Raw genomic sequence first — 13,391 nt, forward strand, 5'->3', positions numbered from 1 at the left:
ACTGCGTGTGCTTGTGGGACGGATGAATTTATGGAGGTTTGTGCTCAGCTGTCACCGCCCACCGAGCGCCAGCTGCTATTGGACACGGTGCAGTTTCGGTGCATCCTAAACGGATTTTTATTTTATTTTTTTCGCTTTCTTCGACCCGAGGGCATCACAACTGTGTGATCACACAGCAACGTGACTCCCTCGCGAGGAGCACGGAAAACAAACTGATTTACATTTTTATTTATTTATTTTTTTAAATTGTGCACAAAGGAGGAAAATGTCAAGTCAAGAAGGAAAAAGTGAAAAGATAAATTGTTAATCATTAAAGAGTGGGTGCAAAGTGCATATTAGTAGGCTAATTAAATAAAAAATATATAAATAGACCTAACGTTAGTATATGTCCACTAAAATGAAGAAACATAATAAAACATTAAAATACACTGAAAGTTCACAAACCTGCCACAACATTAAAACCACCGACAGGAGAAGTGAATAACCATCTTGTGACAATTCAATGTTCTGCTGGGAAACTTTTGGACCTGGCATTCATTGTGGATGTTACTTAGACATGTAGCACCCACCTTGACCAGACCAGGCACCCCCACCTCATAGCAATGACACTCCTTGACGGCAGCAGCCATCCCCAGCAGGATGCAGCCTGACACAGGCACACACACAAAAACACTTTAGGAACAACTAAAAAAAAAAAAACATGAAGAACAGCACAAGGTGTTGACCTGGCCTCCAAAGTCCCTAGATCCCAAACTGATCAAGTATCTGTGGGACGACCCACAGAGGCCCCTCCACTAACCACATTGTGTTTCCAGACACCACAGGACACCCTCAGAAGGCCCATGTCTATTCTCTGATGAGTCACAACTGTTTTGGAGGCACAAGGGAGACCTACACAATATTAGGAAGGTGGTCACAATGTTATGCCCGATTGCTGTACAGTGGTAATAACAAAGCAGCCGCCCTCTGAACTCGTTCATGTTTTTTTTATTATATAACAGCTCTGAATTACTCTTTGCTATCTAGAGCTACAGTCTCCAAGAGGAAATGAACGCACAGAATAAACACGATTAGTGGCTTTTACAGCCTGGAATCACAGGTGAGTTTACAGGTTAAAATTAGCCACAGATTCTGACTCACATGTGAATCTTAATGCTTTATGTCTTAACTTGTGATAATAAAAACATGACAAATTAGCTGTGCATTTTTATATGTTTTGACTGGCTGACAAATACGTATCACTGAACGTAAAGTAGCACCCATCCACAGGATGGTCTGGCCTTCGTGACCTTTGTCGATTTGAAACACCCGATTCAAGATTCTTCTGCTTCTTAAAGATCATCTGAGTTCGACTCTGACCTTAGTGAGCGACTTATCACTCATCCTGGGTAAGTGTACTTCAGCCTATAGCTATAATAAGATCATCAAACTTAATCAGCCACTGAGGGCGGTAACGATATCACCTCTAACAGAATAATCGCCCGTAGTAACAGTAAATCACTGCAATTCCTCTTGTGAATTCAAAGATGGGAATAAAAATCTAAAGTCAGTATGAAAACAAGACAAAAGAGAACGCAATTATAGTTTTGTACTTTATTGCCATTTCAATACATTTAGAATTTGGTAATTTTTTGTACAAAAATAATAAATTTACGATCACATGAAGACAAAAAAAAACAACTCACATTTATGTAGAATTTTTGAGTTTTGGAAACATTATTTACAAAATAAGAGACTTGAAAACGTCATGAACATATATACAAAAGTTGGAAATTCAAAACAGTGAGTATTTACAACAATGTATTATGACCTTTGTAAGGACTACTTCGTCATGTTGCTTAAACTGTACATCAGACCTTTGTGTTATAATCTTTGGAACAAAAAAAAGTTCTCACATTATTTACACACGTTAATTCATATTCTTGACATGAAACATTTAGGGGCTCATTTTTTTCTTTTTCGTGAAAAACGTAGCCAGGTAATTTAACGTCAGTGTACAAACAGAGGGTGATGGTGTCAGCTGTACACAACGGGATACATCACTGTTCACAGTTGCCGTGATGCAGTTGAGTGAATAACTGCAGAGGGTGCGTATACAGTTATTTTTTAATTCTGTTACCTTCAGATCATTACACACGTTCATGGTTTAATTCAGGCTACTGTTCAGTTATGGATTCTCCTCGTCATGTCAATGATCTTAAAACGGACGTCGATTAAATGAACCATACACATTAGAGATCTCCGTGATTATCCTATGATCTTCAGAAAACAAAACTAGGTCTTTCATGATAAAGTAACCTGTTACCTTGACATATTAACCCTTTTGTTTTTTCCAAATGAAAGGTCATAAGAAACCATTTTGATGTGAAAAGGTGCTCTGTGTTGTGGTTTCATCCCCTGCACGCACACATTCCAGTGGAAGACAACACGTAGCCCCGGGACACGCCATAAAAACTTCATAATCCATTTTTTCCTCATTTACCGTTCCACAGTTGTTGTTTTTTTAATCACCATTTTCTCTCAAGTCTTCCTTTGTTCCTGATATGTTAACAGCTGACCATCTAGTCTAACTCCCGATAATCCAGATGTCGTAGAAAAGTCATTTACTACACGAAAAGCCAGCAGTATGGACGGAACCAACACCCCATTCTGTCTCCACCACGGTTGGTAGATACAGACATCACTGTAGGAGAGGATGCTACCAAGACAATACACTGACTGAGGGACTCTTTGTGTCTTTCGCATGTTATTTGCTCTGTTTCCAGGATTTAGCATAGCTTTCAGATGGTGTTTCTTCGTGTCGGCGCTTCTGCACAGATTGCCCTCGTTCTGCGTTAAAACATAAAACAGAACATGTATCAAGAGTTTATTCCTGATTCATCTGCTTTCAAACTATTTACACTTTTGTGACCATGAAATTAAAAAAAAATTTTTAAAAAACAGTATTACGTCCCTTTGCCGTGTTGAAAAGGCTCAGGACATTTAATTGTTTTTCACTATCTAAGATGTTTTAGGCAGTATACCAGTGGTTTGGCTATTCTCCAGTAATAAAGCCTAATATTCAATTACCAAGCAATACTGTCAGCCACAGATATTTGATCACGCTGCCTACCACACAAGTGTTATGGGTAGTAATTATAGCCATGAGTGTGAGGACTAAACAACTTGAGAGTAATGTTCAATATTGATGTGTCGTGAAACATGCGATATATAAATATACGTACCCATTCGAGATGTTGCCTCCTGTAGGGAAGATTCTTCAGAGGCTCGTCCTGGAAACTGACCGCTCCCCATGTTGCCAACATTACTGCCATTTGCACCGTTGTTGGGATTTGTAGGTACTGTCGCCAGGAGGCCTGCAAGACAACAGAAGTATTTTACCCATTGTGGGAGAAGAAAGTCTTAAAACTCTTCTAATTTTTCGAATTATGCATTTCTAGGTTCATGACAGTATTACTTCATGTGTGAGCATTTTTTTTTCCTGCTTGTATAGTTGTTGTTGTTTCGAGATTTCAAAGATTTTTATTGTCAATTGCATTTTCAGGACACACAGAAGAATTGAAAAACTGATTCTCTATATATATTCTCAAATATAATATATAAAATCAACCTATGTACAAGAGTGGTGGCACTGGGTTAGTATTTTATAATGTCATATTTTATGCTGTTAATTCTTAGGGAAAGCAAGCGCTCAGTTTGTTCAGGTAAATATAAACAAACACATTAAAATGATGACTTGAACATTCAATCAGTCTTTCGGCCGTGTGCTTACCCAGTCCTCTGTAGCTGGAGAGCTGCTGGTAAATCTGCTTCATCCTCTCTATGTTGACGCGGCTGGCCTCGGCATGGTTCACCATGGGTTTGGGGTAGTGGACTCCTATGATACACCTGGCTGCCTTCTGCACTTCTTCTGGGGCATTCCAAGGGTCGTAGATGTATTTGGCTGGATAACCCCTGAATATGGGCAAATAACGCCTGGGAGAAGAGAATAAAAAAAAAAAAGATGTGAATGACTTGACATAAGCTAATTATCTGGTCGTTAGCCACTATCAATACTGAGAGTGAGAGAAATTCTCTTTGTTCCAATAACTCCAACTGGAAACTGGAAGCTACGACAAACAATGTTCATCTCTGTTTGTGAATTACTGCACATGACCCATTTCGCATTTGGGAGAACCTCTGTGGTGCGATGCAGACCACATTCTCACTAAGGCACTAAAAAGGACATAAAGTTCCACACTGTTTAAATTTTGGATTTATTTTGTAGTCCTGACGCCACCATGACGAACTGTTTACCCCATGTGAGGCAACAAAAAAAGCACAAGTTAACCATGAGATTTTACTTTCCCATCTGGAAGGACAAAAATACACACAACACCGTCAGCTTATGAAAGAACAGTGCTTTTATCTTCATGTGATTATGCAGCTGAAAGTATTGACTGACCGTATGTAGTCGCCATTTGGGTCTGTGCGTTTTCCAAATCCCACGGGGCAGTAGCAGTGGAAAAACTGCTGGAAAAATGAACTGCACGAGAGCCACATCCAGCTGCCAGCATTTACACTCCAGTCCGCATCCAACAGCAGCTCTTCAAAGACCTATACAAAACCAGGACAGTGGACAGTAGAGTCAATTAGAGCAGCAGCAGCTAGATACCTTCATCCTTTATTTCAGTACGCTTTCAAAAGATGATTAATGAGCCGTTTTCTCCGTTCTCACCTTCATGCCTTCCTCCCAGTTGATCCAGAGGTCTCCTCTGGTGAGGAAGCAGGCCACAGCATGCCTTGCCAAATGGTGGATCCAGCCCTCCTGCCTCAGCTGGGTCATAATCGCATCTATCCAGGGAAAACCTGTCCGTCCCTCTGCCCACTTGGCCAGTGCCTCTGGATTCCGGTCCCAGGGGATCTGGACACACACAGGGTTTCCATCCATCTTGTCAAAGCAAGGGTTGTTTGTGGCAGTCGCATAGAAGAACTCCCGCCACAACAATTGGCCGTACAAAGACAGTGGTGGGCTGCTGTTCTTCTTAACCTGAAGGGGATGATGGATACAAAGGTGACAAGATTAGTTCAGCTCAGAGACCAAGTATAGTAAAAAAAAAAATATTATGTTGGGTCATTTGTACCTTTTTGTACAGATCAGTAAGTTTGAAATAAAAGAGACGACAGGAGAGACATCCAAAGCGCAGGTAGGGGCTGAGGCCTGTAGGACTGGCCAGCAGGGAGTTTGAGTTCATACGTGGACGCTCAAAGTTTGCCACCCATGCCTGCAAAAAGACGTATAGACAGCTTTAACTATAGTAATAAAAAAAAAAAAAAGCTTTATCTGAATAAAAGAAGCATTGAAAACGATATGACACTTTTAGTCTCGAGGCATCAAAATCTAAGGCTACAAACTGGTTGAACAACAAAACCGTACTGTGCAGACTCTGGCTTTAAAGTCGCAAGCGCTGGTTTGGACAGTGCAAGGAAGTGGGGAGACTTTGTCCATATTTACACAGTCTATGGTTTCTCACATTAGCATGGTTCAGATGTTTGACGTGTCTGATATCCATAAAACGTCAAGGCTTGACGCTTGCTTTTCAAATATCTCTTATAGTAAGAAATCTTTTAAAGCTGTTGTCAGGTGTGTCACATGAGCCTCAGAGCAGTAAACATCTCTTCAAAATCCACCCACGTAGCAAAGCCCAGATGCTTTAATAACGTTTACTGATTTTATGACATCTCAGTTATCAGTTGCGTTCATGTGACAATCAAGAGGCAGATTAGTACTACTACTCTACACTAGAACATCAAAGAGAATATGTGGGAACATTTTCCAGCTAAGTGAGTGGAAATAAGAAAAAGTTCTTAATGAGCAATGTAAGGTCTGAGGTTTGTGGGCTGTACGCACATGATTTAATCCATTTGTTGATGTCGTTATGTATACACAAGCAGACATACCAGCTGGAATAATGAAATACAGGCTATACTGGATAAATGCACTGTGTGTGTGTTCCAATAAAGGTGCATGTTTAATACGTATTTTACAGACCTTCCTTTCCAGATGCCGCTCCAGCCTCATGAGGGCTTCTGTTTCTCCACCTGGCCATACCGCTGTGCTTAAACCCTCTGTCTCAAAACCTAAAAAACATTAAAAAAATAATAAAGATATGAGTAACAATTGACTTCACATGTCCACCAACATCTAATTTAACTATCTATTTAAAAATAAAGACATACCAAGCTCTTCAAGAGTGGGCACCCCAAATTTATCATCATGGTCTTCACTGATGGGTGTGGCGCAGTTTTTGATAACCTCCGATGTGATCGTCTCTGCAGGCAGCTCCACAGCGTCCATTCGGTTGATCAGGGCCTGGAAGCGCTTGTATGTAAGTGGAGACTGACCACCATTTATTTCTATAATCCTTTGGGAGAGAAAAGTATATTATAAGAGAATGTTTCCAATAGGTTTATTACCATGGGACTTTTGTCTCACTGTAACTAACGCTCAAGAGTCAACTCACTTGTCCAGATCGTAAAGGGTGTGTGAAACTCGCACCATGACCTCTACCCCAGCCTCAGTGGCTAGTTTTTGGATGGCGGCATCACGTTCCTTGCCGAATGGTTCAGAGTCATATTCATAAGATAAACGGGTAATCTTCCACTCCTACATAACAAAAGAAGACACACAGAAATTGGTATTTAAAGCTTTGTATAAGTTCAGAGTAGTATCAAAATGTCGTTCTGTATTTAAGTTGCTTTTTAATAAACTGACTTCAGAGCCAAGCAAATTTCTAGAACGCATTCATACCTTAAAAAGACGAGGGAAGACATCTGTAGGCTGGCCTCTGATGACAAACAAGCGGGAGTTGAGTTTGCGCAGGCTGGCGTCCAAGTCCTCTAAACAGTGCAGCAAAAACCTGGACAGACAGAAAGGTCAAATAATTAATAATTCATGCGAGACAACCATGTGCTAGTGTCTACAAATACACAAGATTCAGTCATAAAATCATTAACACACAGGTGTAACTGACTTTAGGACCTGAGCAAACACTTTTGGGAGTTTCCACCACAACTACTGCACCAGTTATACTGGATGCGGGTGGCCTCCGGGGGAACATCTCAAAGGAAGCATGACCTTCCAGATTGAACTTAAAGTTAAAACTGGTTAGACAAGCAAGTGTTGTTTGTTTTGGTTTCCTCAGAGTGACAGTTATAAAATACTGTTGTAAAAAAAAAACTAACTGTACAAACTAGAAAACAATTTCCAGCCAATAATAAATCTACCACTAGAGTTAATGTAATGTATACAAACGCAAACATATCAACTATCTCCAGAACACGGAAACGTCTAAACAAAATTTATTTATATTTTCTTACAGATATGCAGATATGAATTTAATTGAGACGGCTAGAATGACAATAAGGAAGCCACAGCTATCATTGATACTGCTACAGGACATGGACTTGACTTCAATGTGTAAGTCAGAAGCAGAAGTAGAAGTATTGTTTGTGAGAATAATCCAGCCTTCCACTGGCTCTTGGTTTTCATAAGGAAACACGAGACTGCTTCAAAAACTGAAACCTTCACCATAATTTTATAGTTATGCGATATGTGCAAGATACAACGCACAGACTACAGAACACAGATTTATCAATCACTGAAGACACTGCATGAAACTGAAGATGCAAGTGTTTAACAAAGACAGCCCTCTTCTGGTGAAACTCTTTTTTACACCCAACCACTATACAAAGCCTGTCTAAGTCATGCAACCTGTATTTGGAATTTTTTTCTTTTTTATAATAGGAGCAAGATGAGTGTGTTAAGCTTCCGCCAAGTGGCAGTGTTACAACATACTTCAAACTCTGAACTTCACCCAAGGTTTAAATGAGGGTTTAAATGTATTTAGTGTATATAATTAGTATTTCACTGAATTAACTGGGTACTGAATTGTGTTTATATGATGTTGTCACGGGTTCCTTCATACAGTACATATATATATATATATATATCTATCGTTTATGCCGATGTGCCATTCTAATAAAATCAAGCTTCTCTACTCTAAACAAATCCACATGATTCTGTGCGGCATGTAAGACTCAAACAAAGCGCATAGTGCATGTTACCAAAAAAAAACAAAAAAACAAAAATATTCATTCATTCATTCATTCATCTTCTATACCCGGTTATTCCTGTTAAGGGTCACGGGGGTCTGCTGGAGCCTATCCCAGCTGTCATCGGGTGAGAGGCAGGGGTACACCCTGGACAGGTCGCCAGTCCATCGCAGGGCCACACACAGAGAGACAGACAACCATTCACATTCACACCTACGGCCAATTTAGAATCGCCAGTTAACCTAACCAGCATGTCTTTGGATGGCGGGAGGAAGCCGGAGTACCCGGAGAGAACCCACGCAGACACAGGGAGAACATGCAAACTCCACACAGAAATGATGGATTCGAACCGGTGACCTTCTTGCTGTGAGGCATCAGTGCTAACCACCTCGCCCAAAAATATTCAGTTGAAGTGAAAAATAAACATTACATTTTTTCCTGTTTCACTTTATCTTTCGCAACTACCACACTGAGGGGTGTTGTCTTAACCTCAAAGCAAGAGACCCTGCAAACCAGAGAGATTTTAGTGAGATCACAAGATCACACGGCAATCCATCTTGCCAGGCTCCATGCTCCAATGCACTGGCTGATCCACAGACGTCCTTGTGACAAACTACTGAAGAGCTATGGGTGTGTTTCAGATGCCTTCCTGAGAGTCGTCTAAGGACATGCTTGCTACACAGATATATCTACACTGCCTTCTTGCCATCTTTCAAACCTCCTCAGACTTTTTTTCCCAAACCTGTAACAGATGGAGACAGACAGACAGATGGTTTGTCCAATCAAAAGCCAACCATTTTTGTTTTTTAAAGCACCTTCCTCTTTCCCAACTGTTTTCGCAGGACGACTTTGCAGATGGTTGTGAGTAACAAACCATCTGGTTCATCGGGTTAAGAGGACGGGACATGACAGTGTTAATAAATGTCACGGAGCAGTGATAAAATATTTGATTAAAAGTCATACAACCCCTCAGCACACGACACATGACTAGAACAGGTTCTACTGCACTCAGTGAACAGACGATTTCCTCCTATCAACAAACAAACTGATCAAAAACACTTGATAAGTAGATTCAAAGCTGAACCACTGGTTTGGTTAAAAACTTCAGCCCTACCCTCTGACCAGTTCATCTATTGTTGCTATTCGCTTAATATTAACACGAGGCTTATTATAATCCTGCCAGTCAGACAAGTTCTCTTCAATATGTGTAATCACGTGTACTAAATGTTGACGCACACACACTGCAAAGTGTTCACAGGTGCAAGCATGGATGGAGAATGCATCAGAGGGAGACTGGCTATTTGATTACAGTAGTCCCTCCTATAACGCGGTTCACCTTTCGCGGCCTCGCAGTTTCGCGGATTTTTTTAGTGCAATTTTGCATGCTTTTTTTTTTTTACAGCGCATTGTTTTCTGCGTCCTGATTGGCTAAGGGACTGTAGACCATTGTCAATCAATCTCCTCCGTTCGGTGTCTCTTGTACAGTACAGAATGCGTTCAGCTTGCCAAATTTACATATACAGTATCTTTGATCGCTGGCAGTGTGACTGAAGTGCGTTATGTTTGCAAGTTATTGAGAAAAGTGTATAAAGTGTGTAGTGAGGGGTTTTGCAACCTTAAAACATTTATAATCATTGTAAAAAAAAAAAAAGCTGACTACTTCGCGGATTTCGCCTATCGCGGGTTATTTTTAGAACGTAACTCCCGCAATAAACGAGGGACCACTGTACATTTATTTAATATATTATACAAGACCTACTATTTTATATTCATAACAGTAACCTATTGCAAAATAAATAATGCTGAGAGCAACATTTCTGTTATAGATCAAACTACAGTCATTGATGCTGCACTTTTTTTTTTTTTTTTTTTAACAATTACACTGGGTCCATATTTGTCTACATGTTTGACTGCACATCTATTATTATCTATTACGTATGTAGACACTCCTCTGGTCGACTACTAAAAAAAAACATTTATTCATAATCATAAAGGCATATTTTAGTATGATATCTTAATCATACAATTCAACAAAAGATTTATTCAGTGCTGGCCTAATTATAAAATGTGTTGTTTACTATACTCTGCCATTAATTAGCCCTCGTGCTACCTTTGGGGTCTCTGGGACCCCAAGTGAATGGACAGACAGAGAGAGACTATGCAAGAGGGTAGCACGAGGGTTAGAAAAGACCGTGTGCTGATCGTAACTGGAACTGCAGCACTGTTATTTATCACCTAAAGGTTGCTTACACCAACTTAGTGTAAAGTTAAAAGAGATGTACGGTGTTTCCAATTGACATATTTATGTAATTGCCATCCTCTGTGACACTGATGAGACGTTGCAGCCTTTATTACGAATGATTATCTTATAACTCATGTTTGTCTCCCCATCTTAGGTTAGAAAGAACTGTCAAACTACCAATCTGTTATTTCTTCAGTACTAACTATTACAAATAAATATTAATTTAAAGCATAACTTTATAGGTAAAGGTGGTGTAGCCGACTGTGGGCGAAGGCACTGAATGGGTGGCGTAGGGGGAGCGTGCTAAATGTAGGACATAACTGCGAGAGGACATGATGTAATGACCATAAGAACACACTGACCCAGTTTCACAGCCACCAGGGGTAAGTGGGAGAGCTGCAAAGCGGGAAAAATACTGTAACTTGTATCATCATGGTGGTTAGGCGCCACAACTAGCTACTGCCCGGAGCCTTTCTGTCTTCCTGAGACTGGAATGGTCAAGGCTAACTCCTAATGAAGAAAATTACAGACTGCAGGCCACTGAAGTCAAAGAATAACATGTAAAAGTTCCACAATGATACAACATGTGGTTTATGAGGCCATGTATCTGGACACAATCAGTGAAGAGATTCAATACTTATATTGTATTTATATTATGTTTATTTGACCAAAGGAATTACCTCAAAGTCTGGAGCTTATTCCAAACACCCCCGCTCCTGAGTGTTGGTCACTCTTAACATTTAAGGCTATATTAAAGGACCCATCCTCTGCAAACGGTAAATACTTTGTGCAATATTTTGTTTTTAATGCATCTTACATATTTTTCTCTATCTCCTTGCAACTGTCACTTTATGGGAGCATGTGCAACAAAACAATTCCCTTGAAGGATTAATAAAGTATTCCAAGTGCTAATGACCTGAAAGATTAACAGGAAAGGCTGACATGAAAAGAAGATGTCATGTTTGTCTAACTCTGCACCAAAGCTGCACCAAACAACCAAATATATTTTCAATCAGGACACAATCAATATAAAAAAAATAAATCAACCACCATTAGCAATGACAAGTCTTTTACTACATGTGCTTAATGTTAAACTCAAAGAGCAACATTTCTAGATTTACTTTTTTGTTGTTTGCTAGATCTTTTATATATTCTCTTGTTTATTAAAGCCATTTCTTTATTATTATTATTATTATTGTGCTGTGTGACTGGACCTCAGTAAGCAGTTAACTTCTCTTTTATGTACCTCATGTTTTGCAATGACCAAACCTAGAAACCTTGAATTTAGTGCCTCAGCCGCTCTGTGACATTATGTCTAAATACTCTTGTGGCAGGTACAGAACATCTCATACTGTGTTCAGACGAACTGTTATGTAAAATACCACAAACGGTGAGAAAGCACTGATGCTGCACGAGTGCAACATGCACGTGTGACCTAAATACTGTGCATGCTTTCTTGACAATATAAAACACGTGATACTCTGATCAGTTTAATCAGAGTTCACTAAATTCTGGTTTGAAAGTAAATTGATGACAGATAATCTGGTAGACACTGTGCCCACTTGTTCAAGCTCTGGCATCCTGTCGCACCGCTTACCTCCACCTGTTGATGCCCACGTTGGAGGACCCAGCGAACCACGGGTCCAGGATGTAAATGCAGCGCAGGGTGTCCGCACCCCGGATAGAGTCCCTCAGAGACGGGTTGTCATGCAGCCGCAGTCCCTTCCTAAACCAGTGGATGGTATTGGCCACCATGTTGGCTGCCTTCTTCTTCTTCTTCTATTAATTAACAGTTAACAGTGGGCTTCAAACGCGGAAGGAGGTAGGTAGGGAGGGTCCCAAAACAACAACAAAAAAGACACAAGCAAGTCGCGCACACACACACACACACTACCGGAATAGTTTTAAACCGAGTCCTGGTCAGTGGCCTCTTGTGGTGAGAGCTTTTTAGTCTGACTTTATCCTTGCTCCATGAATTTATCCACAGAGTTGGGTCTCCTGACCAGCAGTGGCTGCATGTGTGGACAGCAAAGAGTCACCAGACACCAGAACAAAAAAATAAATAAAAAATAAAAAATGGCACAAGTCGATTAGTAGCAACGATGAAATGAAAACATTCCGAGGAAACACGCCTTTATCCACCAAGCGTATTTTCCGTCAGCCTAGCACGCGAGGCTTGCGCGTGAAGCCCAGCATACACTAAGCTAAGTAGCTCGAGGAGAAAAGAAGAAAAGAGTACAAACGCGCAAAAAGGTTGACGGTTTTGTCGCAAAAACTCAAGATTAAATCACACAAATATAACACGCACTCGATCTCACTAACGCGTCAAACACTGTGTATAAATTGTAACTCCTTGTAATTCGGCCATGCCAGTTGTCCTTTCTGGTATCAACATATCCACCCACAAGAATACGCAGGAAGGAATGGCGCGCTCTGATTGGTCAGAATCAGCCGTTATACAAGCGTTTCCCCGTCACGTTTTCATAATGTGCGTTTTTTTAACCTCCGCTTACACGTCACCTGTAGTCGCTTTGAACTACCCAAAACTTCGATTTTCGGTCGTATTCCCTCCACGGGTGCTGTCGATCTTAACGTTTCTCGCGCAAACAACCCCAAATGACAGCTAAAACGTGAAGTTAAAAGCAGCTAATCGGACGCTTGGGTTTGAGTTATGTGGTTCATTCCAAAGTACCCGGATGAGCACATGCCCAACGGCGAGGCCCTCCGCCGAACCAGGTGCGTTCGATTTGCCACAAAGCCCGCACCGCTTGAGCTGCAACTGTGCGTTTGCTTCGACACGGCCGACCCCGCCCAATCTCGCCGGCGTTAATCTCTAACCAACGTGAGCCTCGTTGCATAAAACAGTAAATTATGATATGAAATCCGTGTAACAGTGGGTGCGCTGTTATAACTGTTTATAGGTTAAAGAGGAGCCGTCTACCCTTTATCTCATGTTACTGTTATCATTTTAAACAGTGAGTTTAAAGAGAGAGGTTCCGGATTATGAGAAAAAAGAGAAAAACTATTAATCATTTGTTTTTTCCCCCTTTAATTA

At 40.6% G+C, this 13,391-nt stretch overlaps 1 protein-coding gene across 1 annotated transcript; it reads right to left on the minus strand.

Moving 5' to 3' along the window:
- Positions 1-2,220: 2,220 nt before the first annotated feature.
- Positions 2,221-13,232, minus strand: cry1b (cryptochrome circadian regulator 1b). The gene is made up of 12 exons (XM_084555403.1): positions 12,231-13,232; positions 11,934-12,115; positions 6,791-6,899; positions 6,504-6,646; positions 6,220-6,404; positions 6,032-6,120; positions 5,124-5,264; positions 4,718-5,029; positions 4,445-4,596; positions 3,773-3,975; positions 3,225-3,356; positions 2,221-2,829 (listed from the first exon to the last, which is right to left on the minus strand). The coding sequence occupies exons 2-12, from the start codon at positions 12,089-12,091 to the stop codon at positions 2,747-2,749; spliced, it is 1,707 nt and encodes a 568-aa protein (XP_084411529.1). The 5' UTR covers positions 12,092-12,115; positions 12,231-13,232; the 3' UTR covers positions 2,221-2,746.
- Between the last annotated feature and the right edge of the window lie 159 nt (positions 13,233-13,391).

This window comes from Chelon labrosus (genome assembly GCF_963514085.1).
Source record: "Chelon labrosus genome assembly, chromosome: 11".
In the NCBI taxonomy this organism is placed as follows: domain Eukaryota; kingdom Metazoa; phylum Chordata; class Actinopteri; order Mugiliformes; family Mugilidae; genus Chelon; species Chelon labrosus.